This window comes from Zootoca vivipara, chromosome 6, assembly GCF_965207765.1.
Source record: "Zootoca vivipara chromosome 6, rZooViv2.hap1.1, whole genome shotgun sequence".
Lineage (NCBI taxonomy): Eukaryota > Metazoa > Chordata > Lepidosauria > Squamata > Lacertidae > Zootoca > Zootoca vivipara.
In genome coordinates, this window is record NC_142589.1 from 81,461,833 (window position 1) to 81,482,798 (window position 20,966).

At 49.8% G+C, this 20,966-nt stretch overlaps 1 protein-coding gene across 1 annotated transcript in view; it reads right to left on the reverse strand.

Moving 5' to 3' along the window:
- Positions 1–2,657: 2,657 nt before the first annotated feature.
- Positions 2,658–20,966, reverse strand: part of LOC118087143 (leucine-rich repeat and fibronectin type III domain-containing protein 1) — a 104,189-nt gene continuing 85,880 nt past the window's right edge. Inside the window, exons 2-3 of the mRNA XM_035119520.3 lie at positions 12,454–13,849; positions 2,658–4,661 (exon numbers count right to left, since the gene is read on the reverse strand). Of these exons, the coding sequence (XP_034975411.1) occupies positions 3,788–4,661; positions 12,454–13,829 (2,250 nt within the window). The 5' untranslated portion in view covers positions 13,830–13,849 and the 3' untranslated portion in view covers positions 2,658–3,787. The remainder of the gene's footprint in view (positions 4,662–12,453; positions 13,850–20,966) is intronic.

A 20,966-nucleotide genomic window follows, 5' to 3' on the forward strand; every position in this document is an offset into this window, starting at 1 on the left:
AATCAGTTGGCTCTTCCTTTCATGGCCTCTGTCTCCCCCTACTGTTAGGCTCCCAGCCTTCTGCCCTACCGGTCACAACAGCAGCTGCTGCTGACCTGAATGGGGCAGAATGGCGGTGAGATGGGGCCGTGGGGGTTACACTGACTCAAGTTTCGAATTGGCAGCTGGGTGCCCACCAGAGCTATCGTCTAACTGGGTACACATCAGCGACGCTGGCATTGGGAGAGCAGCCTGGTGGCTTTGCCCCACAACTGCACACAGGGGGCGCTACTGCATTCTGCACAGCCCTAACTGTAAGCTACTTTGGGGCAGGGACCCTATGACTTCTCCATTCCTAAAAGGTTCAGAGAAGGGCCACCAAAATGACTCAGGGGGTGGAGCGACTCCCCAGTAAAGAAAGGTTGCGGCGTTTGGGACTTTTTAGTTTAGAGAAAAGGCAAGTCAGAGGCAACGGGATAGAAACATAGAAAATTACACCTGGCACTGAGAAAGCGGATAGAGAAAAATGATTCTCCTGCTCTCAAAACACTTGAACTCAAGGGCATTCAATGAAGAGTCAGGACAGATAAAAGAGTCGGGACAGATAAAAGAAAGTCCTTCATGCAGCACTTGGTTAACCTGTGGAACTCCCTTCCACAGGAGGCAGTGAAGGCCACCAATCTGAATGGTTTAAAAAGACGATTAGACAAAGTCATGGAGGAGAGGGCTATCGATGGCTAGTATGAATGGCTCAGTTCTGCCTCTACGGTTGGAGCCAGCCATGCTTCTGAATACCAGTTGCTGGAAACCGCAGGAGGGGAGGAGGCTCTTGTGTTCGAATCCTGCTTGCAGGTTTCCCATTGGGGCATCTGGTTGGACATTGTGAGAGCAGGGTGTTGGCCTAGGTGGGCCTTGGCTCCTTATCCAGCAGGCTCTTTCTATGTACTGTGTACAGCAGCTTTCTCCAACCTCCAGATATTTTGTACTAAAACGCCTATCAGCCCCGCAGCTATGTCACGGCAAAAATGCCACGCAACTGATTATGACTTTTTGCAAACGATTCACAAGCAGAGCTTGCGGCCTCCTTTTTGCAATGAGTTCAAATACCGGTTTGCTTTAATAATGGGTTAGGCTTCGATTTTCATTAGCCGGGCTGCAACTTGAAAGGGATCTTTGGCTCTGGTGTGCTATTCCTAAGAGGGAATGAAATAAATATATATCCCTGGTTGGCCCAAGAATGATGGGAGCTTCTTTCAGACAAAATTACGTGTAGCATCCCCTAGAAAGCCTGCTCTATTGAGGCCTGGCAAAGTGCAGATTGATTTCAGTCGACAAATCAGTTAAAAGGCAGGTGATTAATCATCTGGCATCGCATAAGACTGCATTTGCCAATAATAGGCAAATTTGTGGCATTTAAATTTCTGCGGGGGTGGTGGTGGTGGTGGTAGGTTTCCTCTGCACACCTAACAGTACATTGCATGCCACTCTAAAAGCCCAGAAAATGTACACTGTGAACTGGGCACATCATCTGGGCACCGCAGTTAAAGAAGGATATTGCCAAGCTGGAAGGTGTGTAGAGGAGTTGGGAAGCCAAGCCTTGTGAGGAACGGTTGAGGGAGCTGGGTCTGTTTAGCCTGGAGAAGAGGAGACCGAGAGGAGATAGGATAGCCATCTTTAAATGGCTCTGGAGGAGAGGACCTGAACCAGTGGATTCGATCTGCAAGAAAGGAAATGACAACTAATATAGTTGTACCTTGGTTGTCAAACGGCTTGGCTCCCGAACAATTCGGCTCCCGAACACCGCAAACCTGGAAGTAAGTGTTCCAGTTTGCGAATGTTTTTTTGGAAGCTGAATGTCCAACGCAGCTTCCGATTGAGTTCAGGAAGCTCCTGCAGCCAATCGGAAGCCGCGCCTTGGTTCTCGAATGGTTCCAGGAGTCGAACGGACTCTTGGAATGGATTAAGTTCAGGGAAGTTTTTAATGTGTGACATTTTAATGTATTTTAAATCTTTGTTGGAAGCCGCCCAAAGTGGCTGGGGAAACCCAGCCAGATGGGAGGGGCACAAATAATAAATCATCATCATCATTATAACGAAGGTACCACTGTATCACGAAAAAGTTTCCAACAATGAGAGCTATTTGACAGTGGAACAGAAGACCTGGGGAGGTGGCGGACTTTCCCTCGCTGGAGACTTTGAAACAAGAGATTGGGTGACCTCCTGCCTGGGATTCTTCGGCTGAGATTCCTGCACTGCAGGGGGTTGGACTAGATGACACCCCGGGGTCTCATTCATCTCTATGGTTCTACGGTTCTGGCAAATGCATTAGATTGAAATCAAATGCAGCACTTACTTGGGTATCCTTGGACCTGTTTGCCACCACATCCAACCCCACCGCCAGAGTCCATATCCCGCCCCCTACCCCAGGAATAACATAAACCAGACTGGGCTGCAGTTCACACACAAAAGATTTAATCACCTCCGAAAAAGCAGCCACACCCTGTGATGGAGGAAGAGGAACTGGATGGCACTGGGAGAACTGGGAGGGCGGGGAATGGATGATGGCAGGACGGGGTGGGGTGGGGACAAAGAGGTCGGGGTGATGACCGGGTGTGGCAGGCACAGGTTTTTAATGTAAAAACTTGTGTTCATCAACACTCAAACGTTTTTTTTGGGGGGGGGGTTTGACCTTGAAAAGAAATAAGAGTCATGGTTTGGGTAGAAGTTGGAAGAGGGCACAGAAGGGGGGCATTTTGGAGGGGGAAGTTGCAGGGGAGGAGGAAGGGAGGAAGGGAGGGAAGGGTCCTGCATGACTTTAAATGGGGGTGGGAACAGGGTCAATTTCAAAGTGTTTAAGGAAAAGGGAAAAGGGGCCTGGATGTCATCAATGTTGGAAATGGGGCAGCTGAGATGGAGGACCATAGATTTTGGGTGAGTGGGGAGGGAGGCGTGGCTGGCAGAAATGTGGGCGAAGGCAGAGAAATCGGGGTGGAGTTCAAATGACTTTTCCGATGAATGAACACACCAAACACAGAATTTCTTTTTATCTAGACCAGCCAGATACAATAAATATAGTAACCGAATATTGTCTCTGTGGGTCCTGTGGGGTGGGGGGTGGGGTGCAGCAAGTCGGAAGGGGGACCCCCACCCCTCTCTTCCCTTAAGTCGGACCACCACCCCAGTAGTCGTTTTCCTGTGGTCTTATGCTCAGTTCTCTCCTGAAATAATCCCCCCCACTTCTCTCCTTTTTTTTTATTTATTGGAACAGTTATTAATGCATAAAGAGGAGGAAAGAAAAAGAAAGAAAGAAAAGGATCTTTGTTTAGTTTAGTTTAGTTTTTCGTGTCATCTGTGCATATGTGTCTTTCCTTGGCCTCCCGCCACCCCCAACCCCCCCTCCCCCTTTCCCAGCACTCTTGAGCACTGGCCCCCCCCTAAAACCATCCACAGCCCCCCCATCTCTCTCTCTCTCTACCAACACCCTCTTTCCGAGCTTTCTCCCCCTTTCAGCGGGAAAAAAATGGTTCAGTTCCCCTTCTCAATCTCTCTCTCTCTCTTTGTGGCTCGGTTAAGGCACCGCTGCAGAAGATTCTGGAAACAAGCGGTCAATTGCGGAACAGGTGAGGGGGCAAGGGGGACGGGCCGGATCCGCCCCCGGCCCCCCGTGAATATTTAGGCCTGCTTCCTCCTCTCCCCCCCCCCGGTCACCTTCCCTGCCTCCCTTCCTTGGTTGCTCTGCCCCCAATGGGTTGTGCGTCCGGCAAGTCCGCCCGTCCGTCCCCGGTCCCCGCTGCCCTCCCGCCACTTCTCAGACTGTGCTTTCGAGCATCCATTCTGTGCTGCTAAAGGTGACCCTCCTGTGGCTCAGGGGGTCCTCCTCTGAGTTCAACTGGGAGGTGGACATGTGCCGCTTTGTCCGTGCCCGCCGAGGGTAGCTGTGGCTCTGGAACAGCGAGTAGTCCCCGTCGAAGGAGTGGCGGTGATGGTGAGTCCTGGACAACTCGCGCGGGGGGAACCCCCCCAAACCGCTGCCCGTCTTGGCCCGCAACGGCGGCCCCGACCCGGCGTCCTTGACCAGGCACAAGGAAACCGTCGAGCCCCTCAGGGTGCCCTCCGCCTCGTCAGAAGACAAGATGGCCACCGTCTGGAGGCTTGTGGCCATCTTGGAGCCACCTCGGCTGTCCAGCTCAGTCAAGGCCACATCCTGGCGGCTGCTGGGGGCATCTCCTGAAGCAGAGTCCCCCCTCGGAGGAGGCTCCTTGGAGGCCACTTCTTGGAGAGTCTCGTATTTGTCCTTGGAGGCCGAGCGGGGAAGGGCGGGGGCATGGGCGTGGGGCTGGCTCCCGTTGGTCTGCGAGTAGACGTTGCTGACTTTGGCTTTCTTGTGCTCCTCCTGCCCGCTGTAGACTTTGTACCGGATCATGAGGATGATGATGAAGACCAGGACGGAGGCCACGATGATGCCCCCGATGATGATGATCATGGTGCCCCCCAGGAACTGGGTGTGCAGCGAGTGGCACTGGGGGGCATCCTGAGGGGTGCTGAATTGCACGCAGCCCACCACCCGAGTGGCCGTCAGGGACGTCACCCCGTCGTCGTAGACGGCCAGGACGCACAGGTCGTAGTCCCGGCCGGCCGCCAAGTCGTTCACCAGGAAGGTCTTGCTGGACGAGGGGATCATCCTGCGGGGGGCGGGGCGGGGAGAGGAGGAGACATTAGGATCAAACAAATCGATGGTTGCAAACAGCACCCAGCCACCCCTTCCTGTCTCACGGGCCTCATTCCCATATGTAACTCTCACAGAACCACAGAATTGTAGAGCTGGAAGGGACCCCCGAGGGTCATCTAGTCCAACCCCCCTGCAATGCAGGAATCTCAACTCAACCATCCATGGCAGATGGCCATCCAAGCTCTGCTTAAAAATCTGCAAGGAAGGAGAGTCCACCACATCCCAAGGGAGGCCGTTCCACTGTCGAACAGCACTTACTGTCAGAAAGTTTTTTCCGAATGTTTAGTCGGACTCTCCTTTCTTGTAACTTGATGCCATGGGTTCGAGTCCTACCCTCCAGAGGAGGAGAAAACAAGCTTGTTCCATCTATCATGTGACAGCCCTTTTTATACTGGAAGATGGCAGAGGTGGGCAACCAAGATGATCAAGGGTCTGGAAACCAAGCCTTATGAGGAATGGTTGAGGGCATTGGGCATGTTTAGCTTGGAAAAGAGGAGACTGAAAGGAGATAGGATTGTTGTTGTTGAGTCGTTTAGTCGTGTCCGACTCTTCGTGACCCCATGGACCAGAGCACGCCAGGCACTCCTGTCTTCCACTGCCTCCCACATCCGCAAATATTAGCCATCCTCTAATATTTGAAGGGCTGTCACATGGAACTGGTTTGTTTTCTGCTTCCCTGAATAATAATAATAATAATAATAATAATAATAATAATAATAATAATAATAATAATTTTCTTTGGCGATCACTCATATCAGAGTAAGATTGCCTTCCATGAACAAGGTCTTAACAGTGAGTCCATAAGTGGCTGTGGAGGCCAATTCTGGATCCACACGTCCTTCCACAGTGGGGACATTGGTTTCCGAGCGGGAGTTGATCACAGTGAGGGTTTGCCAAGCGTGCCTTCCTCTTAGCACGTTTCTCCCTTGCGTCCTAAGTTCGAGTGTCTTCAAAGCCCATGACACCTTTGGTCAAGGCAGTTCTCCAACTGGAGCGCTCGCAGGCAAGTGTTTCCTAGTTGTCTGTGTTTATATTACATTTTTAAAGATTTGGGTTGTTTTTTTTTTGTTTTGGGTTGTTGGTTTTGTTTTGATTTCATGTATTTGATATTTCATGTGAACCGCCCTGAGACCTTCGGGTATAGAAATTAAATGGATGGTGATGATGTTGTTGTATGTTGGATATGTGATTGTAAAGCTGTAATTTGAAGAAGGAAAAGACACCAAATAAATAAATTAAAAATAAAGTAAAACAAAACAGAGGTGGGGCAGGAGAAAACGGATGCTCAGCAACTTCTTGTTCCCTGGCAGGCGAGGGATGCAGAAGCGGGGTGGGGGGGCTTGCAAAGTGGTCCACGGACTGCTGAAGTGCCTCACTTCTGCAGAGCACTCGATTAGTTCCCATTTATTAGCAGGAGCGGGTGATGGAGAGGGCTGAGGAGCAGCAGGCAATTAGCCAAGAATTATAGAACCGTGTTGCCAACAGCTGCAATTTTCTGGGGGTGGGAAAGGCAGGAGGGGGGGGCAGAGGATATGGTGGGGGGGGGACGACACACACAGATCCCACGTGGCCCAAGCGACCTGGTGGGAAGATGGATTGATCTGGCCGGGGAGGGGAGAGAGCAAGATCCATCACCCTGCCAGCGGAAAGGATTAGCCAGCGTCAGCCTTCAAAGAAACAAGGTATCTGGGCCTCCGCACCAGGTCTCGCCAGGTCTCCACATCTGTCTCCCACTGCCGGAACATGGAGCCTCTGGAATGGGTGAATTAATCATCGGGAGAAAATGGGCAAGCTTCTCTCCAGGTCCTTGGGAAACTGCCTCCGAGAGGACTGGACAAATTCTGGGAGGAGAAGGCTATCTGTAACTTCTCTCGGTGGTGCAGGTCAGTTCTGTGTCCAGGGCAGCTGTCTACCAGCTGCATCTGGTATGCAGGCTGAGACCCTACGTGCCAGAGTGGTGCATGCTCTGGTTATCTCCTGCTTGGACTACTGCAATGCGCTCCACATGGGGCTACCTTTGAAGGTGACCCGGAAACCACAACTAATCCAGAATGTGGCAGCTAGACTGGTGACCGGGAGCGGCTGCCGAGACCATATAACACCGGTCCTGAAAGACCTACATTGGCTCCCAGTATGTTTCCGAGCACAATTCAAAGGGTTGGTGCTGACTTTTAAAGCCCTAAACGGCCGCGGCCCAGTATGCCTGAAGGAGCATCTCTACCCCCATCGCTCAGCCCCAGCTCTGAGGGCCTTCTGGCGGTTCCCTCACTGCGAGAAGTGAGGTTACAGGGAACCAGGCAGAGGGCCTTCTCGGTAGTGGCGCCCTCCCTTCAGATGTCAAGGAAATCAACAACTATCTGACTTTTAGAAGAAATCTGAAGGCCTGTTTAGGGAAACTTTTAATGTGTGATTTTTATTCTGTTTTTAATCCATTGGCTCCCGCCCAGAGTGGCTGGGGAAACCCAGCCGAATGGGCGGGGCATAGATAGATAGATAGATAGATAGATAGATAGATAGATAGATGATAGATTATTATGATTATTACCAGGATGGCTATGCTCTGCCTCCACTGTCAGGTTTTGGAATACTCGATGCTGGAAATTGCTTGAGGGGAGAGTAAGTGTGCTTGGTTCCTGCTTCTCAGAAGAGGCATCTATTTGGCCACTGTGAGAAAAGGACATTGGACTAGATGGGCCATTGGCCTGATCCAGCATCTAGGCCTTTCTTGGGTTCTTATGGAGCCCCCAGCTCCAGAGGCAGTCTATCTAGATTCCTAGGTTCTTAGGGGTATTTGGCCACTGTGAGAACAGGCTGCTGGAATAACGAGTCTTTGGCCTGATCCAGCAGGCACTTTTAATGTTTTCATATCCACGTGCATTGGATCAGGGCCCTTCCAAGCCAGAATGTGTGATTTCCCAAGCCTGCTCGACCCAGGCTCTCCTTACGAACTCTTCCTTCAGGAACAATGGCAGCATTCTGAGATTACAATAAGGTGTGGCCTATTATGGTGGGAATGAGGAAGAATTGGGAAACTTGTGGCTTCCGGTACGAGCTAATTGCAGTTTAGCGTTCCTGTGGTTGTTCGAAAAAAGGCCAGCTTTGTAAACCGTGGTTTGAAGCTGGCTCGTTTCAAGCAAACCACCATTTTCTAGGTGCAGGGGACAAGCCACGTTTGGGTGAACCAAAAAGGGGAAACTTCTGAAACCCTCCTGGCAGCTGTCCTAGAGGAGGAGGAGGTGAGCTGCCGAGGATTGAACCTGGGACTTTGGATGAGCAAGGCAGGGGCTGTAACCACTGAGCCGCAGTCCTCCCCTGGTTCTAGACAACTGGATAGCTCAGTTGGCTAGAGCGCGGTGCTAGATCATGCCAAGGTTGCAGGTTCGATCCCCCAAAATCCAACTCAATGGTGTAACATTGGAAAATGTCGATCACTTCTCCTACCTGGGCAGTTATCTTTCCACAAGGGTCGACATTGATGCTGAAATCCAGCATCGCCTGAGCTCTGCGATTGAAGTGCAGAGTGTTTGAGGACCGAGACATTTGCAGGGAAACCAAAATGCTTGTTTACAAAGCTATTGTACTACCAACCTTACTGTATGCTTGTGAAATGTGGACCACTTATAAACGCCATATCCAACTTCTTGAAAGATTCCATCAATGGTGTCTCAGGAAAATTTTACACATCACTTGGGAAGGCAGGCCAACTAATACCAGTGTACTGGAAGAAGCAAAGATCACCAGTGTTGAAGCAATGATTCTTCTACATCGACTTCGTTGGACTGGTCATGTTGTGCGGATGCCTGATGATTGTCTTCCAAAGCAACTACTCTATTACCTCCTTAAAAATGGTGGTCAACAAATCTTTGGTCAAGGCAAATCTTTAAAAATGTTGTATGAACACCGACAACTGGGAAACACTGGCCTGGGGGTGCTCCAGTTGGAGAACAGCCTTTACCAAAGGTGTCATGGGCTTTGAAGACACTCAAACTGAGGACGCAAGGGAGAAACGTGCTAAGAGGAAGGCACCCTTGGCAAATCCACACCATGATCAGCTCCCACCTGGAAACCAATGTCCCCACTGTGGAAGGACGTGTGGATCCAGAATTGGCCTCCACAGTCACTTACGGACTCAATGTTAAAACCGTGTTTATGGAAGACAATCTTACTCGGCTACAGGGATTGCCAAAGAAGAAGAAGAAGAAGAAGAAGAATCTAAAGGTTACGGGTTCACTCCCTGCATTGGGCGAAAGATTCCTGCATTGCAGGGGGGTGGACTAGATGATCCTCAGTTCTCTGATTCTAATGCTGCCATGCTGAACAAAGAAGGAGGAAGCCTTTGAAGCTCCTTTCATGGCCGCTTCCCTGCCTCTGCACCTGAACTCCGCTTTAATCTTATTGCTGGCTTTGTGACAATTCCTGGCAGGGAATCCCAGTATGAGCAGCTGTTCCACCTCTCCTGCTCTCCCCTTCCCGAGAGATGGCTGCAAGGTGGCAGGAGTGGAGGAGATAAGCTGTGCGGGATCGTCCGGGCTGGCTGGCGGATCTCTGGAAGGGGAGGGTGTCAAAGTGGGGAATCTCCTTGGGGAGGCAAATGGAGGGGAACATGCTGGTGGGTCAGTGGTGGAGCACCTGCTCTGCATGCAAAATCATAGAATCACAGAGCTGTAGAGCTGGAAGGGAACCCAAGGGTCATCTAGCCCAACCCCGGCCAATGCAGGAATGTGCATGTGTCTTTGAATGAACAGAAGAGATGAGATTAAGATTGTGAGTCAAAGGAGTGGGGAGGGCATGAATCCAACGCTGCTTAGCTTATTTTTGGGTTGCTATTTCGTTAGTTAATATTGTTTTATAATTTATGAATATTGTTGTACTCTGCGAATCCTACAACAGGACTTTTGTTGTTCTTGGGCTGTTTGCCTTATCTTTTTAGTTGTTTGGTTCATTGTAGTTCATAGATCCTGATTGTTTCACTGGTGATTTGTAATTGCTTTACGGATGATTTCTTAACGATTCTGTATGATTTTACGCGATTTATGTTGCATTTGTGATGTTCTGTTCTGTTGCTGTTATTTATTGTTTGTAAGCTGTTTTTCAATTTAATGAAATAATAAATCCAAAGAAAAGAAAAAAAGGAATATACAGCTGTCCCTTACAGGGATCGAACCTGCAACCTTGGCGTTGCCAGCACCACACTCTCAGCAACCTCACTCTCTATGGCAGGCATCCCCAACCTGTGGCGCTCCAGATGTTTTGGCCTACAATTCCCATGATCCCTGGCTAACAGGACCAGTGGTCAGGGATGATGGAAATTGTAGTCCAAAACATCTGGAGGGCCTAAGGTTGGGGATGCCTGCTCTATGCCCTCTCCTCTCTGCTCACCCAGCTCCTACAAACACCTTCCCACTTTCGAATCATTTCCCCAGCAAAAACATTTCCTGAGATTCCTCCCCTGCCCTATTTATTCATTTATATTAATCTTTTTCTATGCCTCCCTCCTTTTGTTGCCGGCACTGAAGGCAGCCCATTACGAAAACAATGATAACTATTAAAAAACACCCACCAAAAATTAGCATCCCACATAACGATAATTAAGTCAAATTACTCGTAAGATTGTAAATACATGTGATTATCCCTAATGCCATAATACGGCGAGAAATTTAACAATAGCTGTGCGCCGATCAAAACCTGCATGGATTTGGGCTGCGAGCCTGCAGCATGCTTACTTGGGAGTAAGCCCAATGGGACTCTGTTGGACTTACTTTGGAGTAGAAGTGCACAAGGAGGGGCTGTACTGGCAGGCTGCAGGACCAGCTACAAAGTCTGTCCCACTCAAGTCGGTGGGGTTTACTTCTGAGTAAAAGCTCAGAAAACTGTATGGAATAATGGGAAACTATAGCTCAGGCATTCAGAAGAACAAAAAAATAATTAAATGGCAGGGCTGATCTCACACTGGTGGACTTCTTTGGAGACTTGGGTGGGAGGTGGCTCCGTCCCTACGTTCAGTGGCTTCTCTCTCAGAAGACTAAGAGATGCTTAAGAGGTTAAGGGGTGATATGATAGCCATGTTCAAATATATAAAAGGATGTCATATAGAGGAGGGAGAAAGGTTGTTTTCTGCTGCTCCAGAGAAGCGGACACGGAGCAATGGATTCAAACTACAAGAAAGAAGATTCCACCTAAACATTAGAAAGAACTTCCTGACAGTAAGAGCTGTTCGGCAGTGGAATTTGCTACCAAGGAGTGTGGTGGAGTCTCCTTCTTTGGAGGTCTTTAAGCAGAGGCTTGACAGGCATATGTCAAGAATGCTTTGATGGTGTTTCCTGCTCGGCAGGGGGTTGGACTGGATGGCCCTTGTGGTCTCTTCCAACTCTATGATTCTATGATTCTATGCTGTGATAGATGACTTCAAATACCTGAAGGGACTGTCCTTGGGAGATGGAGCAAGTTTGTTTTCTGCTGCTCTGGAGGAAATGACCTGAACCAACAGATTCCAATGGCAAGAAAGGAGACCCCAGCTCAAGGTGAGGAAGAACTTCCTGGTGGAACGGACTCCCTCGGGAGGTGGTGGACTCTCCTTCCTTGGAGGTTTATAAGCAGAAGTTGGATGGCCATCTGCCAGGGATTATTTCGCTGTGATACCTGCGTGGCAGGGGGTTGGGCTGGATGGCCCTTGGGGGTCCCTTCCAACTTCGCAACAGTATGATTCCAAACTTCAGAAGAGGCAGAGCAATTTCAAAAACTCAATACATTTCAACTCCCTAGTGAGCCCTCCTGCTAGAAACTCACATGATCGAACACTGCAGCTTCTGCATCTCCATAACTCTGTTCCTATACAAAGATACATTCTAGTGGCACATTGTTTTTTTTCTCTCTCTCTCTCTGGTGACTGGGAGCGGCCGCCAAGACCATATAACACCGGTCCTGAAAGACCTACATTGGCTCCCAGTACGTTTCTGAGCACAATTCAAAGGGTTGGTGCTGACCTTGAAAGCCCTCAATGGCCTCAAGTATCCCTGAAGGAGCGTCTCCACCCCCATCGCTCAGCCCAGACCCTGAGGTCCAGCGCCAAAAGCCTTATGGCGGTTCCTTCCCTGCGAGAAGTGAGGTAACAGGGAACCAGGCAGAGGGCTTTCTCGGTAGTGGCGCCTGCCCTGTGGAATGCTCTCCCATCAGATGTCAAGGAAATAAAGAACTATTTGAAGAGTTTGGATTTGGATTTGATATCCCGCTTTATCACTACCCGAAGGAGTCTCAAAGCGGCTAACATTCTCCTTTCCCTTCCTCCTCCACAACAGACACCCTGTGAGGTGGGTGGGGCTGAGAGACTTCAGAGAAGTGTGACTAGCCCAAGGTCACCCAGCAGCTGCATTTGGAGGAGCGGAGACGCGAACCCAGTTCCCCAGATTACGAGTCTACCGCTCTTAACCACTACACCACACTGGCTCTCCAGACATCTGAAGGCAGCCCTGTTTAAGAAAGTTTTTAATGTTTGATGTTTTATTGTGTCTTTAATATTCTGTTGGGAGCCACCCAGAGTGGCTGGGGAAAGCCAGACAGATGGGTGGGGTATAAATAATAAATTATTATTATTATCATCTCCCTCTTACCCACACATACACCCATCAATGCCCCATGTCAATACAGGCCCCTGCCCCCAAGTCCATCCACATGGCAGCCATGGACACTGCCCCAACCACGGCGCAGCGACCCGAACGGTGCAACGGCCCCCGACCCACGTCACTCGCCTGTAAACCAGAGAGTCATCCAGGGAGCTGTTGTACTGGATCTGGTACATACGGATTCCAGGGATGTGCCGCTCAGACGGCCAATGGATGACCACCGAGGTGGATGTCAGGTCAGCCGCCACGATCCTCTTGTCCAGGTGGTTCTTGGTGTCGTTGGCGCCCGATTTGGCAGAGGTGGTGATGTCCGATGAGCCGGGGTCGGGCTCCTTCATGTGGCCTGTGTTGTTGACCAGCAAGGGGAGTGGGACAATGCAGATCTCGACGGGAGCTGTGGCCTCGCCGGCAGCGTTGGAGGCGATGCAGGTGAAGACCCCGTTGTCCTTCAAGGTGGTGATGAGAACTTCCAGGGTCCCGTTCTCGAAGACCGTCATGCGGGTGGTGTTGTGGATCAGCTTGCCGTCGGGGGCAATCCAGTGAATGGAGGGCTCAGGGTCGCCCACCGCCTTGCACTTGAGGCTGACGCCTTGCCCTTCCATGATGAACGCCTTGGAGGAGTATTGGCGGGTGATGAGCGGGGGCTCGCAGATGAACTCCTCCTCGGGGATGGACCAGAAATACTTGTCCATCAAGTGTTCCGGCGAAGCACACGTCTCCAGGTCGTCCTCTCGGGTCAGCCTACGGAGCCAGAGGAGCTCGCAGTTGCAATGCAGAGGGTTGCCTCCAAAGCTGATGGTCAAGGTGGACGGGTGAGTCCCACGCACGTTGGACAACACTTGGGCTCTCAAGAAGAGGTTGTCCGGGGGCAGCTTCTGCAGCCGGTTGGAGGTCATGTCCAATCGGACCAGCTTCTGCAGCTGGGAGAAGGTTCCCTCGGCGATGTGCTCGATGAGGTTGTGGTCCAACGTCAAGGTGTTGAGGGTCACCATCTGCCCAATGGCCTCCCAGGGCAGCGTCTCCAGGTTGTTGTAGGAGAGGTCCAGGTCCTCCACGGTGGAGAGGAACTCGTCAAAGGCAGAAGGCTCAATGTGGCTGATCTGGTTGTTGCCCAGGATGAGGTGGCGCAGGTTGCCCAGCCCGCGGAAGTGCTCGTTCTTCAGGGCGGCCAGGCGGTTGCTGTTCATGTGCAAGGCCCTTAAGGCACGCAGGTCGGAGAAGGCGTAGGGCAGGATCTGGCTGATGGTGTTGCGCGAGAGAGTGAGGTGCACCAGGCTGGTCATGTTGGAGAAGTCCTTGCGGCGGATGACGGTGATGAAGTTGTCCGTCAGGCGCAGCTCCACCGTCCGCCGGTCGATGGTGGGCGGGACAAAGAGGAGGCCCGTCTTGGCACACAGCATGGTCAGCGTCGGGGAGATGTTCTGGCAGATGCATCGGCCGGGGCAGTGCTGAGCTTTCGCCATGGTGCCAAGCATCAGAAGAGGCAGGAAAAACTTTTCCATCGTACCGGCACACGCCGTACCTGCGGAGGGAAGGGAGAGAGGCGTCAGTCGGTGACAGAAGCATGTCCACAATGAATCACACAGAAGAAGTGATGTTAACTCTTTATCAGAACAAACAAGGTCTGCTCAGGAGTGCCAGGCCTCATGAACGTAGCAACTCTTCTCGGTGGGTCTTGCTCCTGTGAGGGTTGCCGTGTGTCCACTTTTCCCCGGACACGTCCTCTTTTTCAGGATTAAAATTTCTGTCCGGGCAGATTTTTAAAAATTTGCAAAATGTCCAGGTTTTTCTTTGTTTGTAAACTTTTTTGGGTTTACAGTAACCCAATAATTTTGTTCTAGTGCATTAGACTCAGATCTGAGGCAACCAGCTAAGCTGGTCTGCAGCCGAGAATCACAACAGAGTAGCATCTTAAACTAGCTATATACAGTATAAATCCCTTCTCTTGTGGCTGAACTAAAATGACACTGATTCAGCTACACGATCTTGGACTCTGGGGGGGGCAAGAGTTAACATCCCCCTGCCCTTAAGGAGAGTTCATATGTACATGTTAAACCAGGGGTCAGCAACCTTTTTCAGCAGGGGGGGGCGATCCAACATCCCTCAGACCATGTGGGAGGCCCAGACTTTATTTTTTTGGGGAAAATGAATGCCCCACAAATAACCCAGAGATGCATTTTAAATAAAAGCACACATTATACTCATGTAAAAACACCAGGCAAGCCCCACAAATAACCCACAGGTGCTTTTTTTTTTTAAAAAAGGGGGCACATTCTACTCATGTAAAAACACGCTGATTCCTGGACCGTCCACAGGCTGGATTGAGAATGTGATTGGGCCGCATCTGGCCCACAGGCCTTAGGTTGCCTACCCCTGTGTTAAACAGTTCAATGAATTGTTCTGGGCACACTGATGTTCACAAAAATTTGAACACGAGCCCACATATTCTTGTGTGGCAAGTGAGGGAGCAATAAGTATTATTATTATTTTGTTGCTGAAAGTTCAGAACAGGCACCCCCAAACTCGGCCCTCCAGATGTTTTGGGACTACAATTCCCATCATCCCTGACCACTGGTCCTGTTAGCTAGGGATGACGGGAGTTGTAGTCCCAAAACATCTGGAGGGCAAGTTTGGGGGGGGTGCCTGGTTAAGAACATTGCTACTTCCATTCCAGAAGTCTGTTCCAAAACCAAAGCATTCAAAAACCAAGGCAAGCTCTCCCATAGAAAGTAATGCAAAACGAATTAATCCGTTCCAGACTTTTAAAAACAACCTCTAAAATGGCAATTTAACATGAATTTTACTATCTAACAAGACTATTGATCCATAAAATGAAAGCAATAAACAAGGTACTGCAGTCACACAATCAATCAATCAATTAGTTGCTCAACTGGGTTCCACTTATTCACAAAAACAAAAGAGCTGCAAAAGCAAAAAAGCAAAATAAATAGCAAAACCAGACAGACTTCAGTGTAACACTCAAATTGGAAGTGTGGCACTCAAAATGGAGCACGTCCGGCTTCTGAAAGAAGTTCGCAAACCAGAACACTTACTTCCGGGTTTGCAGTGTTTGGGTTCCAAGTTGTTTGAGTACCAAGGCATTTGAGAACAATGGGACCACAGTTTATAAAAATCAAGAAAGCAAATTTATTGAGAGGTGGGCTTTGCTTTTACATTGTGGAATGAGAATGCAAAGCACAATATTTAATCTATTCACTTTTCTTTAAAGGTCTCCCCCCCCCTTTGCTGTTTGATGTACACACGGCTCCTACTACTACTTCTTATTTTCGGAGAAACCGGGTATGCAAACACTTGTATGAACGTTCATTTATCTGAGCACAAAGAATTAGTACCCAAACCTCGCTATACATACAGCAGAATCGGATATCCAAACATCTGGACTTGCATCATACTGTAAACAGATAATCAGCCTCAGTAATTTTTCTAAAATAATAATGATGATGATGATGGTGTTTAGGGGTACTCTCATTTTCCTACTCATATTGAAATACTGCCCCTCAATGAGGCCAAACTTAGATTCACAAAATGGCGAGGGGTATGCGTACCCCCAGAAATAAAGCACTGATCAGCCTTAAACAAACCTCACTTTTTTGTGGTTTTTTTGGCCCACGGAAGCTGTTTCGATGGAAACCATGGTAGGATCAGAAAAATAAGGGAGTATTTGCCCCTTCCTCGTTTGAAACTTGTACAGTTTCAGATGGTTTCCCTTTTCTCATTTTGGGGTCAACATTCCTGGTTGGGAACACATTAGAAATTCCTGCACAGGAATCAATTGGAATCGCTGACTTGTTATGCGAACGCTCGCCTAACGAACCATTTCCTGCAAACACATGGCGTTTGCATAGCGGGACTTGCATGTATCCCGGTCTTGGCTAGAAAGTACAATAATATACGGTAGTAATAATAAAATAATTTTTAAAGGGGAAAAAAGAATGGTGTGTGCGTTGAACATGAAATACAGCTGCAATCGAAATTATTCACGCCCCCCCATTGGAAATCAGGCTCATTATCAAAATGTACAGACTTTCAGCTGTTTGCAATGAGCAAAGCAAACAAAAGCAATTGAAATGGCTCAACTCAACGGAGGCTTCGCGTGGTTTCCCCCAAATTCAGCTGAAAATGCAACTCACTATTTGCTCATTGCAAACAGCTGAAAGTCTGTACACTTTGATAATGAATAATTTCGATTGCAACTGTCAGAATTATGTCCTGATCATATGTGCTGGCCTCCCCACCAGCACGTCCTCGTCGGCCTCCTTCTCGGCTCTCAGGAGTCACGACACAAGCCCATCTTGAACGTTTCTCTCTGCGCCTGGGCAGACGGTCCGTTGTGTCTGCCCGCTTCTCGAGACGACGACGTGGTGAAGGGGCAGCGGCATTGTGCTGGAAGAGGCGTCGGAGGACCCAGATGAGGAAGAGGAACCTCTTTTCCTCCCCAGACGGCGGCTATTAATACGGCTCCTATTATGCTGCCGGGTGTCTGAAACCCTTCTCGGAGCCGAGGGACACAGAATGCGGCGCGTCTCCGAACAAAGGCTGCCCGCTTTGCGCTGCTTTCAAGAGCCCTTCACCCACCAGCGATTACCTTGGGAAACGAGGCTCCGCTGGAGGAGAGGAGAGGCAGGAGGGAGGATCGCGATCGGGGAAGCGGGTGGGGGGGGGGAGCCGGGCATGTTATAGATGCTGGCAAATTCAGGGAGGCGGAGAGGGTTATTGGAAGCTACGAGCCACAATGGCTCTGCTCTGCCTGAGGCAGACTGCCTCCATGGTCGGAGGGAGCAATCATTCTGAACGCCACTTGCTGGAAGCCACGGGAAGGGAGAGTACTTAGAACAGGGGCCAGCAAACTTTTTTAGCAGGAGGGGGCCGGGCCACTGTCTCAGACCTTGTGAGGGGCCGGACTATATTTTGGAAAAAAAAAACAATAAAATGAACGAATTCCTATGCCCCACAAATAACCCAGTGGTGCATTTTAAATAAAAGGACACATTCTACTCATGTAAAAACACGCTGATTCCTGGACCGCCCGCGGACCGGATTGAGAAGGCAATTTGTCCGGATCCGGCTTCCGGGCCTTAGTTGGCCTACTCATGCACTAAGAGCACTATGATTCCAGTTTACAACAGTCATAACTCTGGGAGATGCAAAATTCTGGGAAATGCAGTTTGCTGGGTGTGCCAAGAGTTCTTAAGAGACCCTCCTATTCCCCTTCCCAGAGCTACAATTCCCAGAGCTCCTTGGGAGGAGGGATTGATTCAGCGATCAGCTGAACGCCACCCCAAGCTCCCTCTCCCAGCCTTTCCCAGTTAAAACCCGAGACCTGTTGCCATCCCTCCTCTTCTTTACAAACAAATCATTGCCCAAGGCTTCCCCACATACCTCCTAATTATTTACTTATCACAGAGGTCTCTAGCCTGTGGGCGTGGGCTGCATTCGTTTCTACAGCAGAATAGCCTTTCCGCCACTGTGAAAGCTCATCACAACAGAGGTTTCTAAAATAGAGATTAATCGTTCAATAGCCCCACAGTTCAAAATATCACTGTGATGTGTGAAATGTGTGGGTGCTTCAGAGCTCATGTTCAGGCCCTCAGATCCATGCTGGGTGCCAGAGGTGGACAGTGAAGGGTGACCAGGAGGACGGCAGGTCTGGAAACCAAGCCTTGTGAGGGAGTTGGGCATATTTAGCCTGGAGAAGAGGAGACTGAGAAGAAGAAGAAGAGTTTGGATTTGATATCCCGCTTTATCACTACCCGAAGGAGTCTCAAAGCGGCTAACAATCTCCTTTCCCTTCCTCCCCCACAACAAACACTCTGTGAGGTGAGTGGGGCTGAGAGACTTCAAAGAAGTGACTTCTTTGTGGAGGAGCGGAGACGTGAACCCAGTTCCCCAGATTACGAGTCTACCGCTCTTAACCACTACACCACACCGGCTCTACACCGCACTGAGAGGAGATATGAGAGGCATCTTCAAAATACCTGAAGAGCTGTCGCCTGGAAGATGCTAAGGAGGATAAGACTCAAACCAATGGATTCAAGGTATAAGAAAGGAGATTCTGACTAAACCTTCAAAAGAACTTTCTGACGGCAAGAGCTGTTTCCTAGTGGAACAGTCTCCCTCGGAAAGTGGTGAAGTCTCCTTCCTCTGAGGTTTCTAAGCAGAGGTTCATTGGCCATCTATGATGGATGCTTTAGTTGAGATTCTGGCATTGCAGGGGGTTGAACTCGATGACCTTTGCGGTTTATTTCAAGTCTACAATTCTATGATTGTATGTGCAGGAAATAAAAAACACACACATGTGTATAGGTTGGGGGGGGTGTTGCCCCTCCAGCAGATATTATGCACATGCAGCCCACTACCAAAACCAGCACAACCACTTTTGTGATTTTTGTGATTTGTCCCCACAAAACACTTCATTCCAGTTTCTTCCTATCTATTCAAAGGGCCTCTGCTGCACAATGCCAAATGTAACAATTCACTGGTAAAGGTATCTACGTACTGGCTCACTGGGGAAACTTCAGAAATTCATATAGACAGCCCCTCTGCCTGAGTGATAATCCCTGGCATCCTGATACCTGAGTGCCAGACAGGTAGGCATTCCAGAAATAACAATAACAATAACAATAATAATTTATTATTTATACCTCGCCCATCCGGCTGGGTTTCCCCAGCCACTCTGGACCGCTTCCAACAGAAATATTAAAATACACTAATTTCTTAAAGATTAAAAGCTTCCCTAAACAGGGCTGCCTTCAGATGAAGGCAAACCCAGATGAAGACAAAAGGGTGTGATTAACTTGGCTGGGAAACTGGGAAATGTAAATTTCTCTTTTGTTACACTTGATGGATGTTTGGTGGAGGGCAAGGGGAGGCATGGGGCAGGGTCCAGGATGCTCAGATTACTGCCACCAGACCTCCCCTTTCATGATGTAACCATGATGTATTAGTGCTGTAGTTTTGGGTGGTGTAACATGGGGATTAGGTAAAGGTAAAGGGGCCCCTGACCATCAGGTCCAGTCGTGTCCGACTCTGGGGTTGCGGTGCTCATCTCGCTCTATAGGCCGAGGGAGCCAGTGTTTGTCTGCAGACAGCTTCCGGGTCATGTGGCCAGCATGACAAAGCTGCTTCTGGCGAATCAGAGCAGCGCACGGAAACGCCGTTTACCTTCCCGCCAGAGCGGTACCTATTTATCTACTTGCACTTTGATGTGCTTTTGAACTGCTAGGTGGGCAGGAGCTGGGACCGAGCAACGGGAGCTCACCCCGTTGCAGGGATTCGAACCGCCGACCTTCTGATCAGCAAGCCCTAGACTCTGTGGTTTAAACCACAGCGCCACCTGGGTCCCTCCAACATGGGGATTAACAGCTAATAAAAGTTTGGGTTCTCTTTTGGACGGGGCTTCCATCTTGTTTCACCGGGTGGCAGGAGGGAGTCCTGTCGCGAAAGTCTTCAATAAAGACCAAGTTCTTTTGCTCTGGTATTCCTGGCTTGGTTTTTGTCCAAGGGAGCCCTCAGATTTCTCCGTTAATCACACACAAACACAGAGAGTTAAGACTGCAGAGCAGTGGGCTGGGCAGAATGAGCTGCAGGGATTTCTGCATCAGCTTTGCTTCTCCATTCTCAAGCTTTTGGCCATGTCCTCCAGCATCCATTTCTCTCGGTGGCAAATGGGTGCTGGGGTCCCCTCCCTCAACAGACAAAGCCAAAATTCAGAGTTGAAAGTTGGCTTTGATGTGGGCCAGATGTTAAGCAGCCAGCTGAGAAAAGATTGAAGGGAGCAACAATAGCAGTGTTTGATATCTGTTTGAATCCAAGTTTGTGGCTATGGGAGAAACAAGACCCTTTTGGAGTATTAAATGCTGCAAAGCCCCCCCCCCCCCCATCTTAGGTTCAGGTTGTACTGTATTGGCCCAAATATAAGCTGCACCCGAATATAAGCCGCTCCATTCCTCGCTGCTCCAGGGTGCATACTGGGGGTGGGGGGGAGCCACGCTGTGTTGACAGCAGCCTTTCCCCTTCCTCGCTCTCTCCCCTCCCAGCCTTGGCGGAGAGGACAGGGGACTACCCGCCACTTTGCCACGCTCCTGGCACTGTTTGCCCTGTGCTCCTGGTTGCATACCGTCGGAATTTGGGGGAAAAGCGAGGCTTATATTCAGGCCAATGCGGTATACAGTGGAGCCTCGGTTTATGAACACCTTGGTTTACGAATTTTCGGTTTACGAACGCCGCGGACCCATCTGGAACGGATTAATTCACTTTCCATTACAGTATATGGGTAAAAAAGGGTAGGTAAAAAGGTAAAGGACCCCTGGACGGTTAAGTCAAGTCAAAGGCGACTATGGGGTTGCGGTGCTAATCTCGCTTTCAGGCCGAAGGAGCCGCCATTTGTCCGCAGACAGCTTTCCAGGTCATGTGGCCAGCAGGACTAAACCGCTTCTGGCATAACAGGACACCGTGACGGAAACCAGAGCGCATGGAAACGTCATTTACCTTCCCACCACAGCAGTACCTATTTATCTATTTGCCCTGGCGTGCTTTTGAACGGCTAGGTTGGGAGGAGCTGGGACAGAGCAGGGGGAGCTCATCAGCATTGCATGGATTCGAACCGCCAACCTTCCGAT